Here is a 16,149-nt window from a genome sequence, read left to right on the forward strand (position 1 = left end):
GAGCACCTGCAGAGGAACAGCCTGTTTGAGATGTTTCAGTCAGGCTTTAGAGCTCACCACAGCACAGAAACAGCACTTCTTAAAGTCACTAATGATCTTCTCATAGCTTCCGATCATGGACTGGTTTCTATGCTGGTTCTGCTGGACCTCAGTGCTGCTTTTGATACAGTTGATCATAGCATCCTGTTACAGAGACTGGAACATGTGATTGGGATTAAAGGGACAGCACTAGACTGGTTTAGATCATACTTATCTGATAGATACCAGTTTGCCCATGTCCACGGCGTTCCCTCCTCATACAGTAGGGTTAGTCATGGAGTTCCTCAAGGTTCCGTACTCGGACCAATCCTCTTCACATTGTACATGCTTCCCTTAGGGAACATTATTCGGCAGCATGGGATAAATTTTCATTGTTATGCTGATGACACTCAGCTTTATTTATCCATGAAACCAGAGGAGACAGAGAAGTTAGTGAAGCTTCAGACCTGTCTTAAAGACATAAAGTCCTGGATGTCTTCAAATTTCCTCCTCCTTAACCCAGGAAAAACTGAGGTCATGGTGTTTGGTCCTGAACCTCTCAGGGATAGATTAGATCACATGATCACTCTAGATGGTATCTCATTAACATCTAGTCTCTCTGTGAGGAATCTAGGAGTAACTTTTGATCAAAATCTCTCCTTCAACTCACACATTAAATTAGTCTCTAGAAGTGCCTTTTTTCACTTGAGGAACATCTCAAAGATCAGGAAGCTACTGATGCAGCCTGACGCTGAAAAGTTAGTCCATGCATTTGTTACTTCCAGGCTGGACTACTGTAACTCCTTATTATCAGGGTGTCCAAACAACTCTTTAAGAAGCCTCCAGTTGATCCAAAATGCTGCAGCCAGAGTTCTGACAGGTATTGACAAAAGAGATCACATTACTCCTGTACTGGTGTCGCTTCATTGGCTGCCCGTTAAATTTAGAATAACTTTTAAAACCCTTCTTCTGACCTACAAGGTCCTCAGAGGCCTAGCTCCATCCTACCTGGAGGAGCTAGTGATACCCTATCAGCCCAATAGACCGCTCCGCTCTCAGAATGCTGGTCTACTTGTGGTTCCCAGAGTTTCTAGGAGTAGAATGGGGGGCCGAGCATTTAGCTACCAGGCCCCCCTGCTTTGGAACCAGCTCCCTGTCCAGGTACGGGAGGCTGACTCCATCGCTACTTTTAAGATCAGACTCAAAACCTACCTCTTTGAAAAAGCTTACTGTTACTAATTCAGTAGTTCCAGCTACTATCATAGACAGACAAATTATCATACTTAGGGGGTCGTCTAATCGTTAGGTCACATCTTAGTTATGCTGTTATAGGCCAAGGCTGCCGGGGTCCGGAAACATGATCACCTGACAGGCCTCTGTCACTCCACTGGGTCATGGTTTCCTCTCCTTTCCTCTCCTCATCAAGCAGACTAGTTATGCTGATTCTTGTGTAGTTTTTCTGCTTCCCCCCCCCCCCCTCTATTTATTTGCAGGTATCACTGCCATCGGAGCTGCATAATGACCGCCGGCCCCGTTGAAGTGATTGTGCATATTTTTTGTTTGTGTTTCTGTGCTCTGTGCCTCTCCTCTCCCTCTCCTCTCCTCTCCTTCTCCTTTTCCTCTCCCTCTCCTCTTCTTTCCTCTCCTCTTTCCCCTCCTCCTCCTTCTCCTCTCCTCTACCTCCCCTTCACTCTACCTCTCCTCTCCTCTACCCCTCTCCTCTCCTACCTATCCTATCCTCTACCTGTCCTCCCACCTCTCCTCTCTCTTTACCCAGCCGGCCATCAGCAGGAGGGTCCCCCTACATGAGCCTGGTCCTGCTCAAGGTTTCTTCCTGTTAAAGGGGAGTTTTTCCTTGCCACTGTTGCTTGTCTGGGGTCAGGCTCTGGGATTCTGGAAAGCGCCTTGAAACAATTTTGATTGTATAAGACGCTATATAAATAAAGATTGATTGATTGATTGAAGGCGACTTCAGATGTCTGACTTGCTGTACAGACTCAACTCCATGTGGCCTGTTCCGCCATGATTTAATATGATATGAATTGTGCGGCAGCACTTATTTGTGCACCCCCTCCCTTCCCAGCTGATCACGAAACCACGTGTCTTCAGTTGGAAGTCCCCTCGCGGTCTGGCGCTCTCGTATAGCGAAACGACACCTCAACCGGAAAGGCGGGACTTCCGGTGTAGCGCACCCGGAAGATTTGGATGTTGCTCGCTCTGTGCATCCATATGCTCGTTACTTTACACATTTGATTGTGAATTGGGTGGCCTTTGCACAGAATCGCGTTTGCAGGGATGTTATCTTTAGACTTTCTTGACGATGTTCGTCGCATGAATAAGCGGCAGGTAAGTACTCACTTTGCTGCTCCTTCTTTGTACGAGCTCAGCGCTAACGTTAGCCGCTATCTGCGGTTAGACGTGTAGGAACTTGCCACTCGTTTGAGTCCTATCCCATAAATGACATTTTTGACATTTGGTCTGTTATACGAGACAGAAATACACGTAAAAGCTAATGTAAATTAAATATCCAGGGAAATACTAGCTTTTTCTTGGTTTTGAAAGCTACGTGACCACGAGTTCTTTGTCTCCTATGAAGTCTAAGCTTTAACAATCCCGATTCCTTTGAACGTGGAACAGGTTATTTCACAAAATATCTCTGTCTGTAGCTCTATTACCAGGTGCTGAATTTTGGCATGATTGTCTCCTCCGCGCTAATGATCTGGAAGGGACTTATGGTTGTGACTGGAAGTGAAAGTCCAATTGTTGTTGTTCTCAGGTGAGTTGGTGGTTTATCACAATTCGGATTAATCTGGCTAGAATCGTTGTAACTTTCCCCGTTTTACACATCATATAACCTAGCTGCTGGACTGGATTTTTTCCTTTGAACGTGCAATAAAACAGATCAAATGGGATGTGGTAATACAGTGGTTATCAGTGTGTCAGAACATATTTGAAATGTGGATGATACTCATCGGTTAGATTCAGATGAGATCGTTCTCAAAAATTAACAACTAAGATAAATTTGACAAGCGTTTTAGTGCCAGCTGCACATATTTATCTTTTGTCATCAACGTGCCATAAAGATTACCATAGTCAGCACTAATCAGTTTTATCCTGTTCGGTTCTATAATAAAATAGATTTTTTTCAAAGTTTAACTGAAGAACCTTGTGATGCTGCTGTATAAGACACATTTCTTCTTTACTTTTGGCAGATGGAGGAAGGAATTTCATCAGTTCTTCATCAGCTCAAAATAACTTAGGTGACTAAAGTAAAAAAAAAAGACAGAGAAGTAGTATTTAGCTATTACATATAATAACAGAGTTTAAATCAGTGATGTGTTGCCCACAGTAACCAGGTACACACAATATACTGCTGATCAGCTGCGGACATTGATTATTCTATTGTTGTCACAGCTGAATGTTTATTGTGTGGTGATCATTCAGTGAAGTCACTGGAAAATGTATTTGGTTTGATCATAATGTCATTTTATGTATTACAAATAATAAATTCTCTGTGCTGACCTGATGTTTTTAATCTCAGCCAAACTCCAGCATGTGTCATATTTTTACACACGTCTGCTGTCGATAATCTTTGTGATTTATGTAGCAGTGTTGTTACATTATTTTAAAAGTTATAGATGACAGCACCCCGTTTTGATGATATGTACATGCACATATCATTACAGCGGCAGTATGGAGCCAGCTTTCCACAGAGGAGATCTGCTCTTTTTAACCAATCGGGTAGAGGATCCCATCAGAGTCGGAGAGATCGTTGTCTTCAGAATAGAAGGCAGGGAGATCCCAATAGTACACCGTGTACTAAAGATCCACGAAAAGTATGACAGGAAACACATTTTCATAATGTCAACATCTGCTTATTTAAGGATGTCACTCATGGTGTTAAATTGTCATAAAGAGTTTTGGATTGTTTTTTTTTAATGTGATGTGTAGCATGTGCAATTACCAGCTAGTTTACCAGCTAATACTATGTCTGCAGGGAAAATGGGGATATTAAGTTCTTGACCAAAGGAGACAATAATGCAGTGGATGACAGAGGACTGTACAAACAGGGTCAACACTGGCTGGAGAAGAAAGATGTTGTGGGACGAGCGAGGGGGTGAGTAAAGAACTGCCCAAAATAACTATAAAACATACATCTTATCTCGGCAAAATAGTGTCCTATATTCTGCAGGTAAGGTTTACATTCAACACTTTATAAGTTAAATCATGCTATAGGTGTTCAACTTAATATATCCCGAATGGGCTGAGACTTACTGTAAGTGATAGCAGAGCTTGTCGGGAAGACCACAGTTTTTGTTTTTGGCCAGAGCACCATCACTGTTAATGTAAAGGCAGACTGCCTTCCAAGTGTAACATGATTTATGGGACATATGGGAGCCACTCATTTTAATGTTCTGCCCAGATATGATTGGTGAGCACGGAGGCTAATGTTAGCCATCAGCCATGAAATTGCATGTTTTAAGAGAAAAATTGGCTTAATATATTTTTTTAATCTCAATCTCAGTTCCAGGGACTATCTAAAAATATATGTTACAAAATATATGTGTACAAATATGTTTTAACTGAATTTTATTGACATAAGTTGCAGTTTCTTTTTGCTGCTACTAATGGTTTATATTTTTGACTTAATATTGTATAACCTGTGTGCATTAAAGACACACTGAGCTTTTCCAAAGTGTCATATTATGTGTAGATAATGTTGTTGACAAGCTTTTTAACTTCTTCAGGTTTGTTCCCTACATCGGAATTGTCACCATTCTCATGAACGATTACCCCAAACTCAAGGTAAGTTGTTCAAGCTCGTAGCCCATTCAGTTGCTCTTAAACATTAACATATTCAACATACTTGTAAATTTGTCCTGTTTTTATTCCACAGTATGCCGTTCTCTTCATGCTCGGTCTCTTTGTGTTGGTCCATCGGGAGTGAGGCTGCCAGACTTTGGGAAGTCCAGAAACTCTTAGACAGAATTCCTTTAGGTTTCAACTCAACTGGCTTTTTCTACCATCTGTTTGATTTTGTAGACATGTTGGATAGGGTGTTTGCTTTTAAAAGAATCAAAGCTTTAAAATATTTTTGTGGAGGAACACAATTAGATTTAGTTTGAAATCAATCTTGCTTTGTAAAGCTCAGATTCTGAAACAGCATTCCATGTGTTTTTTTTCTTTCCCTCTCAAACTATTGTCCTGACAAAAGAGATGCGTTACATATTTTATCACAATGGAATATAAATAATATTAAATATGAAGCCTGGTTATCATCCACTATAGACTGATTCAAGTCTTTTGATTTTAATGGTGTCTGTCAAATGAAGATTGTTGCTCATCCAAAACTAGAAAAAAAGTACTTGCAGAGCTCAGACCTCCCTCACAAAGCTGAGATGGATAGATAGATAGACAGATAGCTAGATAGACAAACAGGTAGGTAGATAGACCAGTAGGTAGGTAATTTTTTTCCTTGACCTGTTTTAAACTTTTCCTGGATATTTCATTCAATTCTATTGAAGTTATTTTGAGTTGTCAATCCAATGCCAGCTGTCCCTTGACCTTGCAGGAGGATTGTGAGGTCAGAAATTTCCTGTCAAATGCCACAAAAATATACATATTTTATAGGTTGGAAGGTGACACAAGCTGCTTCTCCACACCAGCGGACTTCATTATTGCTTTTGAGCACGTTTAAGTGTCCTTAAACTCTTACTGAATCTGGCTGAGGCATCCCATCAAATCACACATGGATCAGTCTCACTAAGAGCCTATACCAAAGTACTTTAGATCATTTGAATTTAAACTCGTACTCCTTTTTTTTCTTCTACGGACTTTATTTGACCTTGACAGCTTGAGCTGTCCACTGTGAACCATCACCTTATCGTCTCCTCCGTCAACCATCACCTTATTATGGTGGAGGAGTTTGTGTACCCTAAGGAGCCTGGGAGCAATGCTGTCCGGGGCAGTTTGCCCCTGGTAGGGTCTCCTAAGGCAGATTGGTCCTAGGTGAAGGGTCAGACAAAGAATGGTTTCACAAGACCCAACATGGTACATGGACTGAATCTGGCTGAGGCGTCCCATCTAATCACACATGGATCAGTCTCACGTGGAAGGAGTTCGGTGAGGCTATGAAGGAAGACTTTCGGTCGGCATCGAGAAGATTCTGGCAAACTGTCCGGCGCCTTAGGGGCGGCAGGCGGCAACTTGCTCACACCGTGCTAGGTGTGTGTTGGGAGCTGCTGGCGTCTCCTGGGGCAATTATGCAGCAGTGGAAGGAATGCTTCCAGGAGCTCCTCAATCCTACCAACACGCATCCACAGTTGGGAAACCAGGAAGTGCACCATCCAATTTCAGGAGCGGAAGTTGCCGAGGTAGTGAAACAGCTGCCTGGTGGCGGAGCTCCGGGAGCGGATGAGATCCGCCCATGGTATCTTAAGGCTCTGGATGTTGTAGGGCTGTCCTGGTTGACACGCCTCTGCAACATTGCGTGGACATCGGGGGCAGTGCCCTTGGACTGGCAGACCGGGGTGCTTCAGGGGAGTTGGGAGTTTGTCCAACCAGTCCACATGTGCTTTGTGGACATGGAAAAGGCCTATGACCGGGTCCCCAGGAGCATCCTGTGGGGGGGTGCTCCGAGAGTATGGGGTGGGTGGTCCCTTGATAAGGGCCGTCCAGTCCCTGTACCGAAGGAGCAGGAGCTTGGTCCGGATAGCCGGTTGTAAGGCGGACTCGTTCCCAGTGAGGATTGGACTCCGCCAGGGATTCCCTTTGTCACTGGTTCTGTTCATAACTTTTATGGACAGAATTTCTAGGCGCAGCCGGGGAGTGGAGGGTGCCGAGTTCGGTGAGCGGAAGATCTCGTCGCTGCTTTTTGCGGATGACGTAGTTCTTCTGGCACCATTGGGCAGGGACCTCCAACACATGCTGGGGCGGTTTGCGACCGAGTGTGAAGCAGCAGGGATGCGGATCAGCACCTCCAAGTCAGAGTCCATGGTCCTCGCTCGGAAAAAGGTAGAGTGCCTTCTCCGGGTCGGGGAGGAGGTCTGCCTCAGGTGGAGGAGTTCAAGTATCTCGGGATCTTGTTCACGAGTGAGGGTAGGATGGAACGGGAGAACGACAGGTGGATCGGAACGGCGTCAGCAGTGATGCGGGCGCTTAACCGATCTGTCATGGTGAAGAAGGAGCTGAGCCAGAAGGCGAAGCTTTCGATTTACCCGTTGATCTACGTCCCAATCCTCACCTATGGCTGTCATCAACGTTAGGTGATGACCGAAAGAACGAGATCGTGGATACAAGCAGCCGAAATGAGTTTCCTCCACAGGGTGGCCGGGCTCAACCTTAGAGATAGGGTGAGAAGCTCGGACATCTGGGAGGAGCTCGAGGAAGAACCGCTGCTTCTCCACATTGAGCGGAGTCAGTTGGGGTGGCTCGGGCATCTGGCCAGGATGCCTTCAGGACACCTGTGCATGTACGGGAGGAGGCTTCGTGGCCGGCCCAGGACTAGGTGGAGGGATTACATCTCTCGTCTGGCTTGGGAGCGGCTGGGGGTCCCCCCGGAGGAACTGATGAAAGTGGCCGGGGAGAGGGCTGTCTGGGCATCCCTGCTGAAGCTGCTGCCCACGCGACCCGGACCTGGAAAAGCAGGAGAAAACGAACGAATGAATACCTTGAGCTTATTTGTAGCTTTTTCAGCCATAGTGTAACATAACAGCAAAAATGATTGAAATAAGGAAATCTTAATTCCATAAAGAAATCAAGTAGATGGTGAGTTACATTGTTTACAGCAGAGCAACAAACAAACCATTAATGCTGAAAAACCTCTAATGATCAAGTATGATTGATTCTGTGAGATTCAGCTGAGGAAAGACTCAGAATTGTGCGAGCATGAATACCAAACGTTAGAAAAAGAACAGGCCAAGCTGCAGCTTCTAGCCAAACGCGCAACTTTGGCGTCCTGGGGAATCAAGGAGGCCGCCATTCTTATCAGGTCGAAATGAGCAGAGAGAAGCAGCAGGTTCTTCTGTCCTCAGAAGACTGCTGGCAATCATAGCAGCAGGCGGCCAAATATCATGCTGTCCATGCTGAAGGAAGATCGTTGGGGTGGGGAGGGAGCAGTGGCCAACAAACTAATGTGCTCACACATTTTGGTTTCACTGGTAGCGTGAAATTTCTTGTCGGTGAGGCCTCATTTAACCGTGACGATGTATCAGAATTGTTTAAATTGTGGATGTGTTTGAAATGAATAAAATACTGATAAAAAGGAAAACCGTGTACACGTCTGCAAAAAATTACGTCTAATAGTGGGTTAAAGATGCTCTTCTTAAAACTGCTTCTGACCAGCAAAATATTCTCAAACATTCCGTTTCGCGCATTTGAGCGTGTATAAAAAGTGTCCACATGCCACATTAAGGGGGCCCTCCCCGTTCCCGGGGGCTATAAAAGCGTCTGCGCAGTCCACGACGCGGCGCCCTGAGGACAGTTGACCGATACGCGCGGAGATGAGAGGCTTCGCGCCGAGCGCAGTCTGCCAGTGCGGCGTCTTTACTTCTCTGCTTCTTTTCTCCTTCCTTTATTTTACCGCTGCGGTCAGTTTTGACCTAACTGAGCTCAGGAATAAAGTGGCTAAAATCAAAGTCAATCCAAGAGGCAATCTTTGGGCTACAGGTAAGAATAATGAACAAATCTGTCGTTAATGCTTGCGTCGGGTCACCTGTTTAATTCAATTGGATGCTTTTATGTCATTTTAATGCTCAATGCTTTTAGGCAGAGCCAAACCGACCTTCATTTCAGTGTATGGATTATTTCTCTTTTCCTCAGGACATTTCATGGGCAAGAAGAGCGTGAAGGACTCCCCACTGCTGCCCCCTCCCCAGGCCGCTGATGCGCCGGCGGAGCAGAGCGCGCCCGCGGAGCTTCTGCACGAGTTCCTGCGCGTGGCGCTCCGAGAGCAGGTGGAGACACGAGACAGTGGCGCCAAAAACCAGGTGAGCTGCCGCCTCTTTCCACCTGCTGGAACGGTTCAAAGTCATCCTCTGAGCTGTTGTTTCAGGAGGCGGACTTGCTGTTGAAGATTTTAGAAAGCTACTTTCAAAGCAGAAAATGATGAGCGCCACCGCATCAGGACCGGTACCAGGTCGTCTCGCTTCGGTTGGGTTTGGTTCCAGTGAGTTTAATGGTCATGATTGTAACCTTCTGCCACGTCTACATGCGCCACTGGTCATAAATGTACTGACTTTTATTTGTTTGATGACTTATGTCAAGTTATTTATTTGAAATAAAACTAATTATTTGCACTGTTCTGACTTTGGGTGATAAATTAAATTGACGTTTTCACTCTCGTTTCAGCAGTTTGAAACAAAAACACTAACTATTGTGTCTTTCCTTTTCCCACCGGCCATTTTTCTCGCAATAACCTTATATAAGTTCAAACATAGGCAACTTATATAAATCCCATTTTCCAGCTATGTGGACATGAAATCGATTTTATGGTTCAGACTTCTGCCTTCATGGTCTTTGAGGACGGTGACGTGAGCAGGTACGTTCTTCACCTTGGGCTGGTGTTTTTGAAGACTATTTGAATAATCCTCCCACAACACCTTTCCTGATGTCTGACAGCAGTGGGAGGGTGCAGCAAGGGCTGAGAGGAAGGTGGTCGCATGTTTGAATAGCTTCACACAGGAGCTCATGTGAGCTAAAAATCAGTAAACCCAGACTGAGTTTGATGCTTAACTCATACCGGGATATAAACACTTCACACCATCCTTCAATCTTCACAGAAACACAAAATCAATTTAACAGGAAGAAACCTTGAGCAGGACCAAGCTCAGATGGGAGAATGCTGAAGATGCTGAGCAAGAACTGAATGGGTCAGAGGGGCATCACATCTGTCCAAAACTCTGCGGCGGTCCATATGTGTGTGTGTGTGTGTGTGAGTGAGTGAGTGAGTGAGTGAGTGAGTGAGTGAGTGAGTGAGTGAGTGAGTGAGTGAGTGAGTGAGTGAGTGAGAGAGAGAGATTTGATTTTAATTTTTTAAAACTCAATTTAATTTGACATTACAAAAACCAAGAACATGATCTGAGTAACAAGGAAAAAAAAGAAAACGACACTCAGTTGAGGAGGCCTCCAAAGACCAGTTCCTCCCCCACCACCAGACATAGTCCATCATTTAGGCACCATGTGCTCTTAAACTCTTCAATATTGTTCGTTGCTCGGTAAAAATTAAAGTCCATTTTTATCCGAGCTTTGACCATCCGAGCGAAGATGGTCTGAAGGTTACAGTCCAAGGACCCGTCTATCTTGTTCCTCCTGCTCATGTAGATGGCTAGTTTCGCCTGACCTATGAAGAAATTCAGCAACTGGCACTTAGCTTTCCTTCTCTTGTGGTATCTGAAACCCAGGTTTGTGAGAAAGTTTCACCAAGCAGGGAGAAAATCTGATTTAGCAGCAGGAACAGCACAGAGAGGCGATCACACTCGGAGAAACAGTGGAACACGGTCTCCCTCTGGTCACAGAAGGGACACTCGGCACTGATGTTTGGGTTGATGTGCGATAAGAACCCGTTGACTGCGATGGCCTCGTGAAGGATTCTCCATTGTAGATCCCCGCCCCTCCACGTTAGAGGTGGTTTGTACAGGGCCCTCCACTCTGGCCTCTGAGTCTCTGTGAGGGCCAGTTGCGTCCTCCATTTGGTATCGACGCGACCTGCCAAGCTGCGTTGGTTTAGGACCTTGACCAGTGTGCTGTACATAAGCTTCCCCGCCGAGGAGCTTAAATCGACGGGCTGCACATTTCTCAAGAGTGGTTGCAAGCCAGGAACATCCCCCAGCACAGGCGTTAGCCTCATTTCTGGAAAGGGGTCATTATGATTGGTTGGTTTCCGTCCTTTACAGAACTCGCTCACCAGCTCCAGCTCACTGGCCGCCAGTTGGTGTCTCCATCCTCCCAGCATCTGGTTCAGGACCCTCACTGACCTCACGCCTGTGTGTCGAGCCAGTGCTGTTGCATTGTCCAACCGGGGGCCACACACATTCACCAACTGCCTCAGTGTGAATACCTCACGCATTTTCTGGGCCAGTTGCAGTCCTGCCTCACACCTGAAACGGGCCCCATAGACCACCGGCTCCTCCAGAAGCCAAACAGTGGAGTTGCAGGCGGACCGCCTCCCCTGTGTAAACAACTTCCATACCTTAAAAAGTCCGTTGTAAAACCCTGGGAGTTCATCCAGTCTGACCCCTGTTAGGTCCATTAGAAATAGGGTTGCTGCCAACCCCATTCCACCACATCGCCTCAGCACGGCTTGAGCCACAGGTCTCCAGACCAGATCTGATGGACCACACAGCAGCCTTTGGACAAACTGGAGCCTGAAAGTCGCTCCTCTGCTCTCCAGGTGGACCAAGCCAAGTCCTCCCTCCTCCCTCGGCAGAAAAAGGACACTCTGTGGTATCCAGTGCAGATGGTCCCAGAAGAAATCCACCATAACCGCCTGTATCCTGGACAGGAGGTTTGGGGGGGGGGGTCCACACATGCCAGGCGGTGCCACAGCATGGATGACACTAGATTATTAATGACTAGGACTCGGCCTTTGAAAGACATCCTTGGAAGAAGCCATCTCCATCTCTTCAGCCTCCCCTCAACTTTTTCTAAAACCCCCTCCCAATTCTTTGTCATAAAGGCTTCATCACCAAGGTGGATGCCCAAGTACCTCAACCCCCCTGCCCTCCAAGAGAGGCCCCCCGGTAATGTTAGCTGCTTACACCGTTCTCCCACCGCTAGGGCTTCACTTTTGGCCCAATTAACCTTCGCCGATGACAGTTTGTTAAAACTATTAACAGTTTCACAAAGGTTAGTAATGTCGTTCTGACCGTTGATGAAAACAATGATGTCATTGGCGTAGGCAGACACAACATAACGCCTCAGACAACCTGGAATGGTGAAACCCGATAGCTCTGCTCTCAGCCTGCGGAGGAGGGGCTCAATAGACAGGGCATAGAGCATCCCTGACATTGAGCAGCCCTGCCTGATCCCCCTCCGGACAGCAAAAGGAGCACTCAGGCCACAGTTGATCTTCAGCACACTCTCAATGCCACAGTACAAAGCCTGGATCCTGGTTGTGAAACTTGGGCTAAATCCAAAGGCCTGCAGCGTCCGCCACAGGGACTGGTGTTCAACCCTGTCAAAAGCCTTTTCTTGGTCCAGAGAAATCAGACCAAGCCCACGATCCAATGAACCAGAGAGGTCCAAAATGTCTCGAATTAAAGCTATGTTGTCAGAGATCAACCTGCTGGGCACACAGTACGTCTGATCCTCATGAATCACCCTCTCCATCACCTTTCTCAGCCGAGTTGCCAACACCTTGGACAGCAGCTTGTAGTCGGTGCATAGCAAGGACACTGGGCGCCAGTTCTTTACGTCCTGTAGGTCCCCTTTTTTTGGGAGGAGGGCGAGGACAGCTCTCCTGCAGCTCAGTGGCAGCCGACCTTGGCTCAGACTGTCCCTGAGGACGCACAGCAAGTAGTCGCTGAGAACAGGCCAGAAGGCCTTGTAAAACTCCGCTGGAAGCCCATCAATGCCTGGGACTTTCACACCAGCCAGGCCATGCAACACCGTTGTCAGTTCCTCCGCGGACAGAGGAGCATCCAGCTCCCTGTTACTGTCCTCACCTACCTGGGGTAGACCATTCAGGAAGAAACGCTCCACCCCAGACCCTCCCCGGCATTCCGTCCTGTAAAGATCCCGGTAATATGTCACTGCCCGCTGGCGAATCTCGATAGGGTCCTCGAGCACCTGTCCATTGTTGGCCCTCAGGGAGTGTATCATCCTCCTTTGGCCATTCTTCCGTTCCAGGCCAAAGAAAAAGTGAGAGGGGGCATCCATCTGGGCGATGTGCTGGAATCTTGAGCGAACCAGAGCGCCCTGAGACTTGAGACTTGAGAAGCTGAATATGCTCTCTTTTTCCTGTGGATTCTGCCAAAAGTTGGAGCTCCACTGCTTCTCTCTCCAGGTCTCTCATGGACCTGGCCACGTCCCTGCTGGCATTGAGGGTGTACTGCAGACAAAACTGTTTGATATGGACCTTCCCAACATCCCACCACTGCTGGATGGAGCTGTAGCTGTGTTTTGTCATTTGAAAATTGCTCCACAGGGTTCTGAAGGCTTCCTTAAAAATGTTATCCTGCAACAGGTGGGTGTTAAAGTGCCAATATGCACTTGCACACTTTGCATTCCGTATATGAACAACACAACTTAAGAGAGAGTGATCAGAGAGACCAACCGGGCTGATAAAACACCCTTGTAACTATATTTATATGGTGCCTAAAGAAATAGAAATGATCCAACCTGGCCAGAGAGAGCTGGTTCCCCCTGGAGTGGGTCCAGGTGATTTGACTCTGACCCGGATGGAAATACCGCCACACATCACACAACTCACGAGCCTGCACCAGCTTTGTGAGGGTGCTTTTGGATGGCAGATGAGGTTCCGGGTGGTTTCTGTCCAGCAGGGGGTTCTCCGTGCAATTAAAATCTCCGCCCAGGAACAGAAACTCATTGTTGTTACAACCTGCGACAACCTTCTCTATCTCATTTAACAAAAGCAGCCTGTCCAACCCAGCAGTGGGAGCATACACATTCACAAAAACAAGCTTAACATTTTCAAAGACAGCGGTTATTTTTAACAATCTACCTGGTGCAGGTTCCTCTACAGCCGAGGAGAGAGGTACAAAGTCTCTGGAGAAAAGGATCCCCACCCCCCCACTGTTGCTGCTCCTATGGCTAAGAAAAAGCTGCCCTGCCCACTCCCTTCTCCAGTCAGGCTCATTGGGCCAGATTCACGAAACGTTCTTACGAACAAATTTGTTCTTAAGTCCCACTTACGAACATTTTACGAAGATTGTGGCATTCACCAATTTCTTCTTATCCTGGATTTATGCGTAGGTAAGAACAAATCCTACGAACACTCAGGAGTACTCTTACGCACATTTCAGTGCCGACATGTTGGCATGGTTGTGTTTTCTTCTCTTGTGGAGTTCAATAAAATTCAATATTACAATGATAATTATGTCATATTTATTTATTTCCTATTTTTGGTGATTCACGGAGAATTTTAAAATTACGTAAATGTGCCAATGACTTAACTTTAATCAACCAAATTGGAAACCATGCCAAAACTGTCTTTTTATTTGATTTTATCTTGATTTATTTTATTAGGGGATCGAGGATATGCCCTGGCTCCCTGGTTGTTGACACCACTGACCAACCCTCAGACTCCACAGGAAATTTTATTCAATCAGATGCATGCGCGCAGTCGCTCCACCATTGAACGCACCATCGGCATTTTAAAGGGGCGCTGGATGTGTTTGGACACAGAGCCACAACCCCTTGAGGATGTGCGTCCTGACGCAATGATGGGGCCAGACTGCAGGCACGCGGTTCACGTTTTAGTCTAACAGTCTTGATTCACTTCAAAAAGAAAAAATAAGAGAGACCGGTTTCAGAGCACAGCTTTTACACGTTTTTATTCTTTTTACATTCTCGTTGATTTCTTTAAGCGTGTTGGCTATAGTCATCAGGGTTGAGGCAATTTTATCAAGCATGTTAGCCATCCTTTCTTGATTGTTCAACACGGCGTCAGAAATCAGGCGTGGAGAGGCAAGCTTTGGGCATTTCGCTTTGGGCATTTTGCTGCTTTTTGCTCTGTCTACAGGGTCCTGCTGCAGTTCCTTTTATGGGCATTGGTGGGCGGTGACTTATGCTAATCATATGTTAATTAGACTCACCTGGCACGCGCTTTCAACTTACGAACAGATGGCATTCATCAATCTAAGAACACAGCTGCGAACAATTCTGGGGTTTACGAACGCGTTGGTGAATCAGACGTAGGGTTTTCTTAAGGAACTTCTTAAGAACAACTTAAGAAAGAATCTAAGAAGATTCTTAAGAACATATTGGTGAATCTGGCCCATTGGGTGCTGTGGGTCTCCTGAAGAAAGGTCACGCTCAGCTCTTTTTGTGTCCTCCCGAGCACCATTAATGTTCAGAGTTCCTACCCTGATATCTGCCATGATGAGGCTGCATGTCAACACAGAGGGAACGTGTGAGGCCTAGTCGGCGCCCTCAAGACGAGACCGAACCTTCTGCAGCAGTTTTTTGAGGCGGTATATCTCCTGGTCAGTAAAAGAGGGCTCGCCGAGGCTCCCAGCCCTCATGAGGTGCCTGACGGACTCCTGAAATAGCTGGAGGTCCGGGAAGTAGTCCCCTGCCTGTACAGACCTCATCCCCTTTGTGTTCTTGAGGAAAGGCCTAATCTTTGAGAGAGAATAATGATGATGTGTCTCCACCTGAAAGTCATCACTATCATTAAAGGTCTCCTGCATGTCCTGTGAAACGTTGCTTTCCTGTGTATCTAACAAAGCGTTTTGTGCACTTTGTGTGTCCATTGGGGTGCTTTGTGCGTTCTGTGAGTTGTGTGTGTCCAGTGAGTTGTGTGTGTGAGGTGAGTCAATTATAACCTGTGTGTGCTGTGGTGGGGAGGTTGCGTGTTGCGACCTTACCATGACCTGCCCGTCCTGCAGGCCAGGTGCGTCCACCGCCGGCCCAAAAGCAGGAGACACCTGTTCTTCGGTGGACAGTTTCTTTATCCTATCATTTTTTTGCCTTTGTATCTGTGTTCTTTCTTTTGATCGACACATTGAGGCCGTTCTCCTCCACGACAGCATCCTCCATCTCTAGGACAGTCTCAGCCACTCTTATGGCCGTCTGCTCCACCCGCTCCCTGGTGGTACACTCACTCCCCAGCTCCAGGTGGTCTCCCTGCAGCCCTGCTGGCTCTTCCGCCTCCACGGTCGTGCCTGCCATTGTGCCCTGTGTGTGTCCCAGTGACCCTGTGTTTGTTTTGCCCGTAGGCGTGATATTACCTGTATCACCCTGCGCGGGCTCGCTGTGCCCGTCGTGCGCGCGCGGCGCTGCACTGACGGGCACGACCGGATCAGGTGGCCCTCCTCCCCACAACACAGACATTTTTGTCGGTGTTGTGTCGGAGTCGGTGGTGACAAACACAGTATAATCGAAATCATCCACCCTGAAACGAAGACTCAGCCGGAGCTCCTCCACATTATTGTTCAGGACCATGGATAC

At 46.8% G+C, this 16,149-nt stretch overlaps 2 protein-coding genes across 2 annotated transcripts; both read left to right on the forward strand.

Moving 5' to 3' along the window:
- Positions 1-2,166: 2,166 nt before the first annotated feature.
- On the forward strand, positions 2,167-5,306 carry sec11a (SEC11 homolog A, signal peptidase complex subunit). Its single transcript, XM_003969505.3, has 6 exons — positions 2,167-2,364; positions 2,685-2,794; positions 3,705-3,854; positions 4,016-4,135; positions 4,767-4,824; positions 4,916-5,306. Exons 1-6 carry the CDS (start codon positions 2,314-2,316, stop codon positions 4,964-4,966), a joined length of 540 nt encoding a protein of 179 aa, XP_003969554.1. The 5' UTR covers positions 2,167-2,313; the 3' UTR covers positions 4,967-5,306.
- Positions 5,307-8,435: 3,129 nt separating this feature from the next.
- Positions 8,436-9,318, forward strand: nmbb (neuromedin Bb). Its single transcript, XM_029846183.1, has 3 exons — positions 8,436-8,685; positions 8,839-9,005; positions 9,071-9,318. The coding sequence occupies exons 1-3, from the start codon at positions 8,520-8,522 to the stop codon at positions 9,122-9,124; spliced, it is 387 nt and encodes a 128-aa protein (XP_029702043.1). The 5' UTR covers positions 8,436-8,519; the 3' UTR covers positions 9,125-9,318.
- The last annotated feature ends 6,831 nt before the right edge of the window (positions 9,319-16,149 follow it).

This window comes from Takifugu rubripes, chromosome 13, assembly GCF_901000725.2.
Source record: "Takifugu rubripes chromosome 13, fTakRub1.2, whole genome shotgun sequence".
NCBI classification, from domain to species: Eukaryota; Metazoa; Chordata; class Actinopteri; order Tetraodontiformes; family Tetraodontidae; genus Takifugu; species Takifugu rubripes.

What these genes read in the sequence shown, in the direction of transcription:
- sec11a (XM_003969505.3), top strand. Translation starts at nt 2,314, where the DNA reads ATGTTATCTTTAGACTTTCTTGACGATGTTCGTCGCATGAATAAGCGG. An exon ending in CCAATTGTTGTTGTTCTCAG is followed by an intron (nt 2,795 to 3,704) that starts GTGAGTTGGTGG and finishes ATATCATTACAG; the next exon opens with CGGCAGTATGGAGCCAGCTT. An exon ending in GTACTAAAGATCCACGAAAA is followed by an intron (nt 3,855 to 4,015) that starts GTATGACAGGAA and finishes CTATGTCTGCAG; the next exon opens with GGAAAATGGGGATATTAAGT.
- nmbb (XM_029846183.1), top strand. Translation starts at nt 8,520, where the DNA reads ATGAGAGGCTTCGCGCCGAGCGCAGTCTGCCAGTGCGGCGTCTTTACT. An exon ending in AGGCAATCTTTGGGCTACAG is followed by an intron (nt 8,686 to 8,838) that starts GTAAGAATAATG and finishes TCTTTTCCTCAG; the next exon opens with GACATTTCATGGGCAAGAAG. An exon ending in ACAGTGGCGCCAAAAACCAG is followed by an intron (nt 9,006 to 9,070) that starts GTGAGCTGCCGC and finishes CTGTTGTTTCAG; the next exon opens with GAGGCGGACTTGCTGTTGAA.